Raw genomic sequence first — 16,719 nt, forward strand, 5'->3', positions numbered from 1 at the left:
TGAAGGTGCAACTCAGCCCTGGGGCTCTGAGGGTCTCCCCCCTGAGGCCCCACTTTCCCTGAAAATGCAGGGCAATGAGCCGGGAGCCACCAAGGTGTTTCGCTCTTCCAGTGAGGATTTGCAAGCCAGCCCAGGTGGCTCAGCCCTGCAGAGCGCCTAGAGCCAGAGAGCCAGAGAACAACCCGTCAGTTCCCCCTCGCCCCACCTCTTCTGTTCCTGGGGCCTATGGAAGGACAAGCTGTTCCCACTGAGCACTGCCAGGCCTGTGCTTTAACCCTACAATCCCTCCTAATCCTATGATCCACCCCCCAGCTGCTCCGTGGCCAGCCCTGGCACGCTGCCTGCTGGCCTCAGGCCTTGCACTTGCCCCTCCCAGGCCTCACCTCCTCTCCCCAGGAAGAGCCACGGGTTGGCCCAGGGCCCTTCCAAGCATAGTCAGCAGGCTAGGAACCTGCCTCTTCACACAGAGGCAGGGACTGAGACCCCCGGTCTCGCCTAGGCTCTTCTCTGGCGTACGCACACACAATCTTATGTGCCCCTTCCTCTCTGCGTGGGGAACTGCTTCTAGGAGTGATGGAATCTGAGTCTCTGGGTCCTGTCTGTCACTGGGGTTGCTGACTCATGTTCTGAAGCCTTGGGTTCCAGCTGTTCAGTGACAGGGAGATTATATAAGCCAGGGTCACGTGATCCTCCTCTCGGGTGGGACTCTGGACTTGAACAAGTGGAGGATGGCAAAGACTGCCTGAGAACCAAAAAGCGGACCTTCCTCTCCTGTCCCCCTGCCTTCTCACTCTGTTGACTCAAGCCACACTGGACTGCACCTCTTCTGTCTTATTTGTCCAGACTGGCACCCTGAGACCCTGGAGCCCATCCTTACCAGACCCACCCCATCCACCTCCTCAACGGCTCCAAGGAGGCCATACTTCCTGAGGGTCTCAGTCTGTGCTAAAGGCACTCAGAAGAAATGTAAAGTGAGAATCCCCAGGACCAGAACAAGCCCTAGCTCCTGAGGAGGAAGAACAGAGGGTTTAGGCATGGTTGTTAGACTCTCTGTAGTGCTAATGTCTCCGTCCCGGGAAGACTCGCTGTGGGCAGTGACCTGGCGGCCGTCCTTGTCATTACTCTCCAGCTCCATTTCTCAGTTGATGTCCTGAACCCCTCCATCCATCCTGTCTTCCCTTCAGCCACCCCCACACCCCTCACACACACACACACACACACACTCCAGGATGTCACATTAAGTTAATATGGTGCTGGGGTGGGGCAAAGCAACACAAGTTAATCCAAGCCTAGCAAAATGTTCCCTGCCCCTGGGGGACCCGCCCCACTGACCATCAGCCTCAGAAACAAACATCATGTTCAGAGCTCAGAGCTGCGCACGTGGTCCCTTGCCCCCTCTTACCTCAATGGATACATAAAACTAGCACCCGAGACAGAGCTATAAGCAATAGAAGGAAGTGTGTGGGCTTCTTGAATATGACTGGTTCAGACCAGATTTCCTGGGGCTTGAAAGAGCACAGAACATTTGACCTGTGGGGGTCTAATTCCTACAAGGAAATAGTTTCCTACCGCTGATGTTCACTGACTCTCCTCTAAAAAGTACACGATGGGCTGGAAGCCCACAAAACCTTCCTAAAAACTCAGAGCCCCTGCCTTCTCAGGCCTCAGTCTTGCCAGCCGAGAGATGCTTGCTAGGATCTGGGCCATTGGCCTTGAGACATCTTCCAGAGCCTGAGCAGCGTCACCAAACCCTGGACAAAGCCACCCACTGGGGTCTGAGAACAGCAGGATAGTTTCAGTCCTTGTCCTTGTAGCGCGAACCCCGACTGAGGTAAAGAAAATGACCTGTCCTACACCAGAGGCAGGAAATAGCTCAGAGAAACGGTAGCTTTGGGCTGCAAGACTCAACATAGCCCAACATGGCTCTATAGATTTCAGACTTAAGTCATGGAGCCTCAATCAGATTCAGACCCCAAAGGACTAGCTCCCTTTTACTGAGTCCACTTTAGGAAATGGCTCTGAGAAGAAAGGGTCTCACAGGAATTTGGCGAGTTGAGGAATAAGCCAGAGATCTTCCTCGGCTGCATTTAGCAATAGTCGGACCTGCTGGACAAGACTGGACGCTGTTTAACTCACCCTAGATTTCTCAAAATACATCCAGGCAACAGCTTTCCCCATCTGTCCCTCCCCGCTACCAGAAACACCCACACCTCCCCGGCAACCTCCTGCATCCCAGGAAAGAGGGAGAGCATGCTGGCACAGCACCAAGATGGGAGTGCACATGTCATTAAGTCTAAGTCATGGGGACAGAGGCCATGCTACAGTGGGTGAGCATCTCTTGGACAGCACCCACCCACAGCACACTTGCTCAACATGTAAAACCAGCCACACCCCTTCCCCTTGAGATCAACTGCAACATGCAGGATTCTCAGCAGAGCTCAGTCTGGCCCTCTTCATTAAGACCTCCCTCATTAAGGAACCTCCAGCCCTGCCCTAGAGGATGATCCCAGGTGCTGGAGCAATCAAGACAAGCCACACAGCATCTGAGACCGTTTGCAAGTTTTACAGCTATAAAACAAAGATAAACATATTCGAATGAATTAACAGTGTGCAAATTGAGTGGATGAAGTAATGGGTGTTTAGAACTGGGTGGAATTAATTAGGGAAGGCGTTATAGAAGTCTTAGAGTTGCTGTTTTGTTTGTTGTAGCTCTGGGGGGTTAAGTTCAAGGCCTAACTCTTCCATTGAACTGTGCCCTCCCCTCCAAAAAAAAAAAAAAAAAAACAAACAAAAAAAAAAAACCCAAGCAGAAGTTGATTTGGTCTGGCTTTTATGGCCCAACGGATCAAGCCCAGGGGCTTCCATCTGCTCGGGGAACTGGCTTATGTGTTTTTTAAGACAGGGTCTTATGTAACCCAGCCTGGCTTTTACAGACGTCCTGCGTCTGTCTCTCAAATGCTGTGACTCTAAGTGTGCCTCACCACATCTGGCAAAACTCAAGTTTTGAATATAATTTACAAATAGACAGAAAAACAGGAGGAACACCCTAGAATTTCTTAGTACCTGTTTTAAAAGTGTGAGTTTGTCTCTAAGACAAGTCTGGGTTCAGTGCCTTACACAGTCATTTATTAGTTTTGAGGTCCTGACTGAACACAGCCCCTCTGGCACATAAAGTCCCTCACCTATCAACGAGAAGTAATAGTTAAAGCTTCACGGTGTGCTTGATGGAAATTAACCAGCATAGTATATATAAAGCCCATAGCCCAGTGCTGCTTGGTCATTCAAGGGCCTTAATGGGGTGTGTGTGTGTGTATGTGTGTGTGTGAGTGGCCTTGACCTGGGCTAGCCTTATATAGCCATATAGCTACGGATGACCTTGAGTTTCTCATCTCATGGGAATATATATGTGTGTGTGTGTGTATATATATATATATATATATATATATATATATATATATATATGTTTACGTGATGCTGGGGACTGAATCTAGGGCTTTGTGCATGCTAGGCAAACACTCTACCAACTGAACTGCATCTAGCATGCGTGTCTTTATTACATTCATTTACTTATTGTGTGTGGGCACACCCTTGCCCTTGGCACATGGCAAATAACTTGCCAAATTCATCTCTCTCCTTCCACCAGTGCAACGGAGGGTTCCAGCTCAGATCGTTAGGCTTGGTGGCAGTCACCTATACCAGATGCGCCATCTAACCAGCCCTCATGTATTGTTTCCTTAATGTTTTCTGTTAACGTGTAATTATACACAACAATGGATTCATTATGACATCCTCATACCTGCATCTAATGTATTTTGATCATACTTCCCCAGGTCCCCCTCCTTTCATCCAGCTCTCACTTCTGCTGCTCCACTTCCTTTTCCCAAGCAATCCCTCTTCTACCCCCACCCCCTTTTAGGGACCCTGAGTTTCCTTAGTGCTACTTACAGGAACACAAATAGGGGTTATTTACAGGAATATGAACACCAGTCAGCTGCTACACTGTCGGAGGAAAGAGTTAAGACAGGCTCTTACTATGCAGTCCAGGCTGGCCTCAAACTAGCAATCCTCCTGCCTCAACCTTCTAAATGCTAGGATTACAGGGCAACATGCTCAGCTAGGTCTATTTCCTTTCTTTCTCTTTTGTTTTTGTTTTTGTTTTCAGTTGGTTAGTTGGTTGGTTGGTTGGTTTTTCAGGACAGAATTTCTCCATGTAGCTCTGGCTGTCCTGAAACTCTATCTTTAGACCAGGCTGCCCTTGTATTCAGAGATCCACCTGCCTCTGCCTCCTGAGTGCTGGGTGAAATGCTTGTGTGTGTGCCCATGTGCCGCCACCACCAGCAGCAGCCTACTTCTCTTTCTTAAATCCCAGCATTCAGAGGGCAAAAGACAGGAGGAGCCCCATGAGGCTACATAGCAAGGTCCTGGCCAGTCAGGGATAGATAGTTAGACACACACACACACACACACACACACACACCCATCCGCTCAAAATTATTGTATTTACTTTGTAAGTGTAGAGGTCAGAGGATAACTTGTGTCTCTTCTTTAAGCATGTGAGACCTGGGGATCTAACTCAGGTAGTCTGTCTTGGAGGCAAGCATGTTTGTCTGCTGTGCTGTCTGCCCAGCTCCAGTCCTGTTTCTTAAGAGCAGAACAGGAGCAAGGTAGTTTGGTGGCAGGGATCAGAGAAACACGAGGAGAATGATAATGGAAAGAGGCTATGGATAGACAGCTTTACAGCCTCCTGGACCACGTGCAAGATGCTCTGGTTATCTCACAGCAGTGCTTTGATCAAATGGGAGCGAGCATTGACGTGCCAGAGTGTGGGACCTGCACCCTGGAAAAGGGTGTCGCTACAAAGACGGAAGCTTGAAGAAAAGGCCCGTTGCAGTGCGTCCAGGGTCCAGGTTGGGTCAAAGTCTGAAGATCGTGCCTCCAACCGTGACAGCCCTCATTGCCCAGTGGCTCTTGCTCCCTCCTCCTCCCGCCACTAGTGCTGAGGACATGATGGTGAGAGACTGTCCGTGCTCTCCACCTATTTGCACCAAATTCCTATTTTGTGGGCGGCCTAGGGTACAACCCACACATGCATCTCGGACGCAGTCTCCATGTGGTTGTGGTCGTGTGTGCGGTACTCGTGTACATGTGGGGATGAGCGTGCCAGGAGGAACAGAAGCAGCCCACAGATGAGTAACAGCGCACACTGCTGCCTCTCCGAGTATTTTTAAACGCTAAAAATACTGGCTAAAAATAGCCTGCAAGCTCCAAACAAGATACTTTCTCTCGGCAGATTCTTGGCTTCCCTGTTAGGTGAGGGGGCGGAGCATCAAAAACAAACCCCTCTCCCTAGACCCCCCTGCCTTTAATCATTGCCCACGTGGGGGCCGGAGACCACCTACACACAAGACCATCCCCAACGTACAAGAAGAGCGTCTTTCTCCCATCCTCTTATAAAAAGTTAAAATTTAAGATTCTAGACAAGATGGATTTGGGTAAAATTGGTTGGGAGGATCCAGAAATGGTTCTTTCCTGGAGCCAAAAGGGCCACTAACCTATTGTACCTGATAAAATGAGCACCGCCTTCCTTGATAATGGGCTAGGCCAGGTCTTAGAGGAGGAGCGGAGCTTAACCCCAGAGGCGGTTGAGAATCTTTTTCTAGCCAAGGCTCCTCGATCCCTGCAGACCGTGAGAATGCTGTCCATCACGAAGACAGGGGTTCCCCGCGTGCTAGACGAAAGTGTGTGTGCCTGTGCATTTTGCCCTAAAAAATAACTAGCTGTCCCTAGGGTCTCAAAAGGGACCACAACCCCAAGTTCACAATTGCCTGCTGCCCGGGCGGAGGCGCTCCAGGATGACTGACACTTGATCTTAAGGGGAGCGTCTCTCAAGGACCCCAGAGATTGTCTGTGGAGCTTAATCCCTGGGCTGGCCAGTGATAGCGCGTCCTCGCTTTGCCCCAGTAGGGTTCCCGCGTCTCTGTGGCCCCAGGGTCATCGGCTTTGGGCGGGCCCTGCGACCTCGCCGGCGTCCGCGTGCCGACTCCCGGGGCGGGGCGAAGGCGGGGCGGGGCGTGGTCCGGGTCCGGCTCTGCCCCTGCCCCTCCCCGGCGCTGACGTCGCAAAGCTGGAAGCTCGGCGGGTCAGCCAGTCCGCCGGAGCGCGAGCGCCGTGCCCGGTCGGTTGGCTGCGCGAGGTGGGGAGGTTGAAGCGGAGAAGCGCGCGCTGGGCCCCGCAGTAGCGGTTACTTGCCCCACGTCGCCGACGGGATTCTGTGGGGGTCTCCGCTGGCTTCGGAGTCCGGGTTGTAGCAAGGCACGGGGACTCCCCGTAACCCCTTGGGCAGCCGCGTTGGGTTTGGGGCATAGCCCACCGCCCGCTCCGCAGCATGCGTACCTCCTACACGGTGACCCTGCCCGAAGAGCCCCCCGCCGCCCACTTTCCCGCTCTCGCCAAGGAGCTGCGGCCGCGCTCCCCTCTGTCCCCGTCCCTGCTGCTCTCCACCTTCGTGGGGCTTCTGCTCAACAAAGCCAAGGTACGCGGGCCCTTTTCTAGGACCTCCCACGCTGAAGGTCTGGGGTCCTGCTTGCTCCCGGGATCAACCCCAGTCTATCATGAGTCTCTGAATCCCCGGGATGTTCCTCGCCAGCTTTTCCCCCTCTTTTCCAAGGGTCTCCTGGCAAGGGATGCCCCCATCCCTAGAGATCGCAGGCTTGCTGCAGACCCATCCCCTGTTGCCTAAGTCCCTAAGGCCCCCTCACCCCCTTCCCTGGGTGACCCGGGCACCTGGGGGCTCTTGGCCTCTTAATCCCAGTCACCTATATCAAGACAGGTGCAGGCTAGAGTAACCTTGACTAGGACTGGTGTGTGACTAGATGTGTGACTCGAAGGAACAGGCAACACGCTGGACTGGGGGGGGGGGGTGATTCTTCCAAGACCAAACTCCAACAAGGAAGGTGGATCAAAGGGTGCCTGCCTCCCTTTCTCTGTTCTCAAATGGGCTGTCTCCCAGGGGTCAGTTGCCAGGGCGCTTTGACCCAGTGAAGGGCAGAGGTTGTAGACAGGTGAGAGAATGGGCCCTTCTCTTCCCGGCCCTCTTAAGTTGTGTGGTGTGGGCAGCTGATTCCTTGATTGAAGCAGCTCCCTGAGTACTGCTGAAGTATGGCTGGCCACTGTCCTTTTGGGAAAGAGAAGGGGCCCCCGAGCTTGACAGGTCTTATGTAACAGGCACCAGCTCCCGTGTTGGCAGTGCGTGCCCTGCCCCGTGCCAGAGCTACACCGGGCTCCTTGCTTGCCGCCAGGACACTGGGCTGACCCTCACCATGCAGATAAAGCAAGAATGCCCCTTAGCTGGGGTCTCCAGTGTGAAGTCACAATCTCAGCTCCCCTTTCTTCCAGGCCCATGCCCAGATGCCAACCTGCATTATCCAGTGACAGGCTGTTTGAGCCCCCACTCCTGCCCTGGCAGAGGAGTGCTGTTTACTCTGGAGGTGGCATCTGCTCTCTAGAACAGTGCTTGCTACTGAGTCAAAGCTGGGTTTGCTGATGGCTGAGTGTAAGGCAGCGCCAGGTCCAAACTTTCTCACCTCTGCACATGAGCCCCAGCCAGACAGCTGGGAGCCTCTCCTTGCGCTGGCATTGTGAGCGGCTAGCTGTGCAGGGTTTCTGTCCCACCTTTTCAGTCCTAACCTCTCATTCCCTGCCAGCCCAGAGGTAGGATTGTTTGCCCTGTGAGAAAGGTCACTCCTGGGACATTTTGTTCTCCTCTGGTATGGAAAGTGCTGACTTTCCCTGGAGCTCCTGATTTCCTATTCATGGCTGAAGAATATCTGGCCTGGCCTAGAACAGCCCGGCTCCCCCTGCCCCCCATCCACTCCCACCCCCAAGCCCCACAACCATCACCCCACCACCACCACCACCACCTCCTACATAGAGCTCTAAGAAGTTGGCAAGTAAGGTCAGGCATGGTGGTGAATGCCTAGAATCCCGTGGGAGGCAGAAGGATCCCGACTACATAGTGACTTTGAGGCTAGCCAGGGGTGTATGGTGAGACCCCATGTCTAAGAAAGGAAAGAAGACAAGCATTTTAGAGCTGAGGAAATTTTAGATAAGAACATGACTCCTCACACAAGAAAGAAAGAAAGAAAGAAAGAAAGAAAGAAAGAAAGAAAGAAAGAGAAAGGAAAGAAAGAAAAAATTCAGAGGGTCCTAATGGTGATTTAGGGGAGCCTCCCCTTTCTAGCCCCAAGCCAATAGAAACATTGGAAGTAGAATACTAAGCATGGAGGCTGGGTGCACTTCCCACCTTCCAGCTGCCCAGTCACATGGGGGGCAGGTGTGCCTCTGTGCACTGGTGACCCCGCCCCTTTCCCCACCCTCACTAGTGCTGGGATAAGTACCTGAGCTGAGAGCCTGCCCTGGTGGACGTGGACATGCTCCCCCGTGGGAGGATGCTTTCTGTCTCTGCAGCCTGTTTAGACCGATGTCGTCTCGGGCACAGGGGGTAAGGATTAGTAAAAGAGCTCCCGAAACCAGGTGTGAGTGGGCATCGTGTGTGGGCACACCGCGGTGGGAGCCTCTTAAGTGGGCAACATGAAGATCGCTGGGGTGCTTTCTTGCTGGGCTCTGGGGAAAAGGAAGACTTTTTTTTTTTTTTAACTGTTTCATTCAAAGCCCTGATAAGAGCTTTGTACCCAAGGACTGCCTCTATGGTAGCTGTCTCTGTGGTAGGCCACTTAGAGGTCCCACCACGAGTGTCAGTAAGACAACATTCACGGTTTTTGCCATTGCCAGGGGTCAAACCCAAGACCTTAACAAATGCTAAGTCAAGCCACCTTCTGCTGAACTACGACACCCAATGGTGGGGCTCACAGTTCATTTGAGGGTCACATAAGGTGCAGGCCAGGGTAGTGAGGAGGTTACACCCTACAGGCTGCTGCAGGCTTGCCCCCCCCCCCCCAGCTGAAGGTTTAAAGTATGTCTCTTCTGGGTATGTTTTTTCTACCTGCTAGAGTCCGAATTGACAACTGACCGAGGGAGGGATCCTCTTACCCATGGTGGGAGGGGCCTGGCACTTCTTGAGAAAGCCCTCGGCCTGCTTCTCCCCACCTCCCTTCAAGCTGACAGTCTCCTGGGCTTTGAGCCGCTGACAGCCCCATAGGCTGTCAGCACATGGCATGAGTAATTTTAGCTGAGTTATTTCAGGCTCCTGTTCTGATCAGGGTTGAGCCGGCCCCACGCATGCCCCAGCCAGTGTTGCTCCAGAGTTGCCTGCTCCGAGGCCCCCTTTCCAAGAGGGGGTGGCAGACTCATCCCCAAACTCAACCACTTTAACCCTTTGAGCCTGAAGGGTTTTCGATCCCGAGGAGGTGTGCCCAGGATTAGCTAAGAGACCTTGACAAATAACACCGAGAACCTGCAATCTCACACCTGTTCTCTCTCCAACCCCCTCACCAGCCTCCACAGTTGAGACAAGAGCGGCACCTTCAGCCAGGTGCTTCCTCAGCTTGGGGCCAGTGGCCGGTCCGGGATGTTGAAACCCGAGACCAAGCAGGGCTGGGAGGTTCCTCCCGCCTTGGCTCAGCCCTTTAGAAGCTGAGTTCAGCTGGAAGGAATTCCACCTGTCCCTGGCACTTCAGACAGGCAGGCAGCTTGAGTTTTCCCCAGCTGAAGATCGAAACTCAATTAGAGTGGTTTGTCATTTCAATTTCTTAACATGCCAATTATGACGGCCCCTTTATATATTGAACATGTAATATAAATATAGGTCATTTGAAATAGTGCCTGTTTTTGTTGTTTCATATAGCTCAGGCTAGCCTTTGGTTTCTCTGTGTAGCTGAGGCTGGCCTTGAATTCCTAATTCTCCTGCCTCTGTTTCCCAGGTGCTGGGGTTGCAGGCTTTCATCACCATGCCTGACCTGAACTTTCAATTTCGTTTAACGAGGAATTGACTAAATTCCTAAAATTATGAATCCCTAGCCTCTAGTTCTAATCTTTAGTCTCCACTGTAGCAGAAAATAAAGATAGAAAAGCTAGTGTAGTAGTAGCTTATACCTGTAATCCCGACACTCGGGAGGCAGAGGCGGGAGGATCACCTATGCTCACTAGCCTACCTAGTGAGACCCTGGCTCAAGAGAGCAAAATGATGGGGAAGTACATAAAAGAGCAAAGTCCCAGAGAGCAGTCTGCGTGTTGAAAATAGGCATGCCTCCCTGCTCTCCAAGGCCCAGACAGAGGCTGAAAAGAGAAGTCTGCTGGGGAAGGGAAGGAAGTGTTGGGCGAGAACTAGGACAGACCCTGGGCTGTCCCTCACCCTCAAGTGACCTGTTCTTCACTTACAGAATTCAAAGAGTGCCCAGGGTCTGGCTGGTCTTCGAAACCTTGGGAACACGGTAAGTTCCTTCCCAGCTCACCTCTTTCCTGAAGCCCTTTCCCTCCTCTCCTGAATGGGATAATTTGATAGAGTCCCCTCCCAGCTTCAGCTAGCTTCCTATCCTATAGGGCAATCAGCACCTGCCCTTCCTGGCTGGGGTTTCAGTGAATTGTGGGGCTCTGTCTCACCCGCCCCCAGCAGGAAGCACTGCTAAAAGGAAGTTGCCCTTGTCACTTCGAGCCTGCTGCTCTCCTGGATCTTCCTCCTGATTCCTGTCACTTCCCACCCACTGCTGACCAGTGTGCCCACACCCCTTTGTACACCTCAGTAGGAAGGAGCCAAGTACAGGGCCTTCCCCCATACTTGCCTCACTCGGCCCTGCCTTCACTCAGGAAGGAGGAGCCTGGAGCTGTGAGAGAGTTCATTTTGGGTAGAAGAGAGAGAGAGAACCTTTAGTTGCAGGTAACAAGTCCTGGGCAAGGGGCTCTACCCCATCACATCACAGTGTTGTCAGTTAGCTTTTCCCCACGATAGATACAGAAGCGAAATCAATCTAATAAAGATGGTGTGTTGGGCTTGCTTACTGGCTCTGTTGCTTTGGGCTTGTGACAAAGCAGAAGGCACAGGTACAGTAAAGCAAAACCATTCACTTCATGGCCAGGATACAAAGGGGGCCTACAGGCCTCTGCTGGGCAAGCCCCCAATACCTGAAAGCCTCCCACTGGGCCCCATCTCTTGAGGTTGCTACCACATCGCAGTAGTGCCACGAGCCAGGAATACATGCTTATGAAAATCCCAGAGCTGTGCACGCCCACTAATTGCTAGATGATCTCTCCTAGTGCTTCATGAACTCAATTCTTCAGTGCCTGAGCAACACCCGCGAGCTGAGAGATTACTGCCTCCAGAGGCTGTACATGCGGGACCTCGGCCACACCAGCAGCGCACACACGGCCCTCATGGAAGGTGAGGAAGCCCGTGTGGGCGTGGCCCCGCTCCCCTTCTCAGCTCTTCCGTCCCACCAGGCTGGACTGGTGTTGTGTTGTAGATGCACCCCCACCCCTCTAGTTTTCGCCTGTTCTTGGTTGGGGCTCAAATTTCAGAATCTGTTGTTGAAACACAGCCTTCCTGTGTAACCCTGGTTGGAGCCATGATTCTCTTGCTTAGGCCTCCCAGGTGTTGGAATCAGTGTGTACAGCCTCATGTCTGACTCCAGCTTCAGTGCTCCATCTTATTTGTTCATTGGTTGTTGATCTGTGAGGTGCTTGGCTTGGCTGGTTGTCTTGGTTTTAGTTTTTTGTTTTGCTTTGTTTTGTTTTGTTTTGTTTTGTTGTTTTTGAGACAGTCTCATGTAGCCTAGGTTGGCCTTGAATTCCTGATCTTCCAACCTTAACATGGGACCACGGGTGTGTACCACAAAAGTGCTCACTGTGGTTACAGAGGACCAGGGCTTGGTTTCCCTCCTATGGCCTCCTTGGACACTCATAAGCATGTACACACACACACACACACACGTATACACACACATATTAAAATAACTTTTTAAAAAACAAAATATCTCAGCGGGGTAGTTGTGATGCACACTTTTAATCCGAGGGCTCAGGAGGTGGAGGCAGGCAGATCTCTGGATTTCAGGCCAACCTGGTCTATGAGTTAGTTACAGGACAGCCATTTCTACACAGAGGACCCCTATCTTGAATAATCTCACCTGTTCTTCACCCTTTTTAATGGCTCCTAACAGAGTTTGCAAAACTAATCCAGACCATATGGACGTCATCCCCCAATGATGTGGTGAGCCCATCTGAGTTCAAGACCCAGATCCAGAGATATGCACCACGCTTCATGGGCTATAAGTAAGGGCCTGGCATGCGTACCCTCCCCAAGGTGGCTGGCAGCACAAGCGAGGTCTGGTGGGCGCTGCTCACCCGCTCACTTTTGTTTGCATTCAGTCAGCAGGATGCTCAGGAATTCCTTCGTTTCCTTCTGGATGGTCTCCACAATGAGGTGAACCGAGTGGCAGCAAGGCCTAAGGCCAGCCCAGAGACCCTTGATCATCTCCCGTAAGTAAGAGGAGGTCTTGCCTCAGGCAAAGCCTTTGTGAACTTGACCTTAGTGCCTACTTCTATAGGAGTAATGATTCCGGGACAATCAGATTTGCTTTGTTTTTAAGCTCGGACTTTTTATTTTGGTACTGTGCATGGGTCTGTGTACCTAGGTCCTTGTATGCAATGGGCAAGCATTCTGCCACTAAGTTACATCCTCTAAGATTGCTTTTGAAGATTAAAAGGTTGAAGCCAGGCATGGTAGTATATATCTGTAATCCTAGAATTCAAAGACTGAGGTAGGAAGGATTATGAATTAAAGACCAGCCTGGGTTAATCCTGGCTCAAGAGAACCGTGGCTTGGGCGGTACAGCTCAGGAGGGTTGTGTGACCAGGAGCGAGGCCAGGGATTCCAGACGCAGCACCGCAAACAGTAATGTCTGTAAATCCATAAAGACTCAAGATGAGAGAGAGCCCTTAAAGACTTCCAGGGTTTGAGTCCTGACCTACCTGTCTTCCTGTCTGTGGTTCCCAGTGATGAAGAAAAGGGGCGACAGATGTGGAGGAAGTATCTGGAAAGGGAAGACAGTCGGATTGGGGGTAAGTATACAGACAAGATATCTGCTTCTGTTGTTACCCACTTTTGCTCGAGAAGCCACGAGGATCATTTTTCCCAGGGAACCCTGCTTCTGCCTGTGGCTCTCAAAACTAAGGCAAGCGTGGGTGGGAAAGGAAGACGAGCGTTCCGCGTGCTCAGCATGGCCTGGCTCTCTTTCTCTCCCCAGATCTCTTTGTTGGGCAGCTGAAGAGCTCCCTCACATGCACTGACTGTGGCTACTGCTCTACAGTCTTCGATCCCTTCTGGGACCTCTCGTTGCCCATCGCAAAGGTATGCTCAGCTGTGGTCCCTGCGTCAGCATTGCGCTCGGGGCTCAGCGAGGTCGTGACCTCTGACCTGGACCCTTTTCCTTTGCAGAGAGGATACCCTGAGGTGACGTTAATGGATTGTATGAGGCTCTTCACCAAAGAGGATATATTGGATGGTGATGAGAAGCCAGTAAGTCACCCCTCTGTGACAGAACAGCCACCTTCACAGGGCCTGGTTGGGGAAGGGCCACCAAGTCTCCCTACCTCAGGCCTTAAGCTCTTTTTAGCCTCTTTTGTGTCTGTCTTTTAGACTTGCTGCCGCTGCCGAGCCAGAAAACGATGCATAAAAAAGTTCTCTGTCCAGAGGTTCCCAAAGATCTTGGTGCTCCGTATCCTTAACTCCCAGGGTGGGGAGCTGACTTTTGGGGGGTGACTGTTGACAAGGGACCAAAAGGGGAGGAGAGGAGCTTAAGGAGAAAACCTCTGTAGACGTCTTTGTTTGCCGTCCTGCTTCCTCTCCTTGACTCGGAGCAATCACAGACCTGAAGCGGTTCTCAGAATCCAGGATACGAACCAGCAAGCTCACAACATTTGTGAATTTCCCACTAAGAGACCTGGACTTGAGAGAATTTGCTTCAGAAAACACCAGTGAGTATACTGGAGCAGGAGGGAAGAGGGAAGGAGGGAGGCAAAGGGGCAGGAAGCAAGTGAGTTAGGAAAAAAAAAATCAAAAGATCAGGATGTGAGCAGGCAAAGTGCCGATGACCAGTGACAGATCCCCAAAACCCACACAGAAGGAGAGAATTGACTCTGTCAAGATGCCCCTTTGACCCCCCCCACACACACACACATACACAGACACCAAGGAAATAAGAGGGGACCAGGGGAGGAGAGTGGGAAATAAAAGGGAGGGAGGGGACGTTGGGCAGGAATGCTAACACCTGTGCTGCCCCCTCAGACCATGCTGTTTACAACCTGTATGCTGTGTCCAATCACTCCGGAACCACCATGGGAGGCCACTATACAGCCTACTGCCGAAGTCCGGTTACGGGCGAATGGCACACTTTCAATGACTCCAGGTGAGAGATGGCATTCCAGCAGGGTTCTGTGACAGCAGTCATCTCATATGGCTTCCATCTCGAATGGACAGAACCATCACACCACGTGTGTGCTGCCCTCTGTGGGGCTGTCAGAGATAGATAGGTATGGTGGCTCACACTAACCAAATACCTGAGAGGTGAAGCAGGAAGGTCAGGATTTAAAGGTCATCTTCAGCCACTTAGCGAGTTCGAAGTCAGCCTTGGTTATGTGAGACCCTGTCTCAAAAAATGGGTTGGCACTGAAGAAGTGGCTTAGCAGTTAAGGGTTCCCACTGCAGTTGCAGAGAACAGGGGTGTAGTGCCATCGGCCACCATGGACATACATAAGCACATACACGTGGTATTTAAAAATAATGGGAATCTTAACAACACACCTCTCAAAGGACAAGAGGCAGAAGTTACCTTGGCATAGAAAAGTTAGTCATTTCCTCAAGCTCAGCCTCTCTGCTCTGTGTCCCCCATGGTTTTCCTCGACAGGCTCTGACTTTTCCCTGATCTTTCCACAGTGTCACACCCATGTCCTCCAGCCAAGTGCGCACCAGCGACGCCTATTTGCTCTTCTATGAACTGGCCAGTCCACCCTCCCGTATGTAGCATTGAGGAGCTGCGGCCCTTCCCTCTTCCCTGTGGTGGCCCCACGTCCTAAGTTCTTTTTTAAAAATTCAGAAAAAAAAAAAAAAAAAACACCACAAAAAAACAAAAAACAAAAAACCAACAAAATCCTGACAAGTGAGAGAAAAATAAAGTAAAATAAAGCTGCCGAGCAGAAGTTGATACAGCCTGGTCAGGGTCTGGAGTGAGGAGCCATGTGCCCCTGCGCCACGCCACGCCTGGCAGGAAGATGGACTGATGCGGAGACAGTCAGCGGCGTCCTCGGCTCCTCGGCTGGCTTCTCTCGTTTGCATTTTTAAGCTTGTGGTTTTTTCCTGTGTGTAATAAAAACAAGAGCGGTCTGTGGGAGAGGACCTTCAGCCCACCTGCTGCCCCCAGTGCCACACCTGCTGGGAGGACAGCGCCATCTGGAGCCTGCTGGGAGCATCGCTGCTGGATGGAGCTAGGGAGGAGCCTGCGGGAGGCCGCCTTGCCTGGGCCTGCTCACCAGTCCAGAGAGGAAACGCCCATGAGCCAAGAGCCCTCTTAACGCTGCTAAGTCCAGGGGTACACATGAGGGTGACATCTTTGAAAAAAAAAAAAAAAAAAAGCTGGTTTGGGTCTTCAAAAACCCAATTTTTAAAAAAAAAATTAACTGTAACGAACGTGTTCCGACTGGAGATGTGGTCCTTCACACCTCTCTTCACAGCTGGGACATTGGGCTGGCTCCCTGTTTTCTTTTTTTTGTTGTTAGGTTTTTTCTTTTGTTTTTTTTTTTCTTCTCCAAACACAGCCTTCCTAATGCTATTCCCCGTGTGCTGGGTGAGTGTTGGCTGGGCCCAAGCATTGTCACAGTAGACCTGGGATCTAAAGTTACTCTGCTTTGAAGTTGCTTTTTCTTTTGCCCTTTAATATTTTGAATGGAATCTAGTTGCCTCCAAGAATTGTGCCTTATAGCATTTGGGGACCAGGGGATAACTTCCCCTTCCTGAGAGATCTCCCTCAGCTGCTTCCCTTTATCCCTGTGCCATGTTGAAAGCCACTTGGGGTTGCAGGGTCCTGCCCTGAGCCCCTGGCTTGTTGTGCACAGCAGTGGTTAAGAGGGAAGTGGGTAAATGGTGATTCTTAAGATAGTGTATCAAGCTCTTCCACCACCCTCTCATCCACCCCGGTCTCCCCAGCTGTTTGAAGGACAGCACAGGCTCCTTGTCCCTCAACCCCCCCCCTTTAATTTATTCTCTTCTTGGTGCCCTTATCCCCCAAGCTTCCTGCCACCTGTCCCTTTCTCAGAGTCTCGTAGACAAAGGCCCTCTGGACTGAGCTTCTCAGGGACACCCACACCACCCCTTACCCCGTCTTGGCATCAGTCTTGGGCCCTGTCCTGGGAGTGTGAGCCTGGGTGGCTGGGGTTAGCTTGTGTGATTCTTTGCCCTGACATTAGACAAAAAAACTCCATGCTGTCCCAAGAGCCAAGCTATTCAGCACTAAAGCATTTCGCACAGTGCATTTTGCACCCCCCACAGGTGGGCCTGGCTTATTATGCCCTCAGAACCTCGAGTGCTTGAGTGTCCCAGGAACAGGACACCCAAGACAAGACACCCTGAGTTTACCTGGCCTGATACCCTTCTCTAGGGAAGACCCTGCGAACATGAGCCCAAGGGCTGGTGTGCACTTGTTTACTATGTAAGCCAGAGTAGAATGTCCAGTGTACAGTGGAGCCTTGTACAGAATAAATAGTAGCTTTGAGAAGGAA

The 16,719-nt window shown here is 51.7% G+C and overlaps 1 protein-coding gene across 5 annotated transcripts in view; it reads left to right on the forward strand.

Annotated features, from left to right (window-relative positions):
- Usp2 (ubiquitin specific peptidase 2) overlaps window positions 1-16,719 on the forward strand; it is a 28,569-nt gene extending 11,850 nt beyond the window's left edge. For 3 of the 5 annotated variants that reach the window (XM_021171859.2, XM_029481712.2, XM_085844548.1), the window contains exons 3-13: window positions 10,338-10,388; window positions 11,209-11,332; window positions 12,108-12,219; window positions 12,316-12,426; window positions 12,944-13,008; window positions 13,194-13,297; window positions 13,385-13,465; window positions 13,586-13,664; window positions 13,816-13,923; window positions 14,234-14,354; window positions 14,882-16,719. In XM_021171859.2, the coding sequence (XP_021027518.1) occupies window positions 10,338-10,388; window positions 11,209-11,332; window positions 12,108-12,219; window positions 12,316-12,426; window positions 12,944-13,008; window positions 13,194-13,297; window positions 13,385-13,465; window positions 13,586-13,664; window positions 13,816-13,923; window positions 14,234-14,354; window positions 14,882-14,969 (1,044 nt within the window). In that variant the 3' untranslated portion in view covers window positions 14,970-16,719. Of the gene's footprint in view, window positions 1-6,135; window positions 6,533-8,378; window positions 8,501-10,337; window positions 10,389-11,208; window positions 11,333-12,107; window positions 12,220-12,315; window positions 12,427-12,943; window positions 13,009-13,193; window positions 13,298-13,384; window positions 13,466-13,585; window positions 13,665-13,815; window positions 13,924-14,233; window positions 14,355-14,881 lie in introns of those variants that run through there. The other 2 variants (XM_021171861.2, XM_021171862.3) reach the window with 2 other exon arrangements.

The sequence above is a fragment of the Mus caroli genome, unplaced genomic scaffold (assembly GCF_978045245.1).
Source record: "Mus caroli unplaced genomic scaffold, Mus_caroli_1 scaffold_11, whole genome shotgun sequence".
Lineage (NCBI taxonomy): Eukaryota > Metazoa > Chordata > Mammalia > Rodentia > Muridae > Mus > Mus caroli.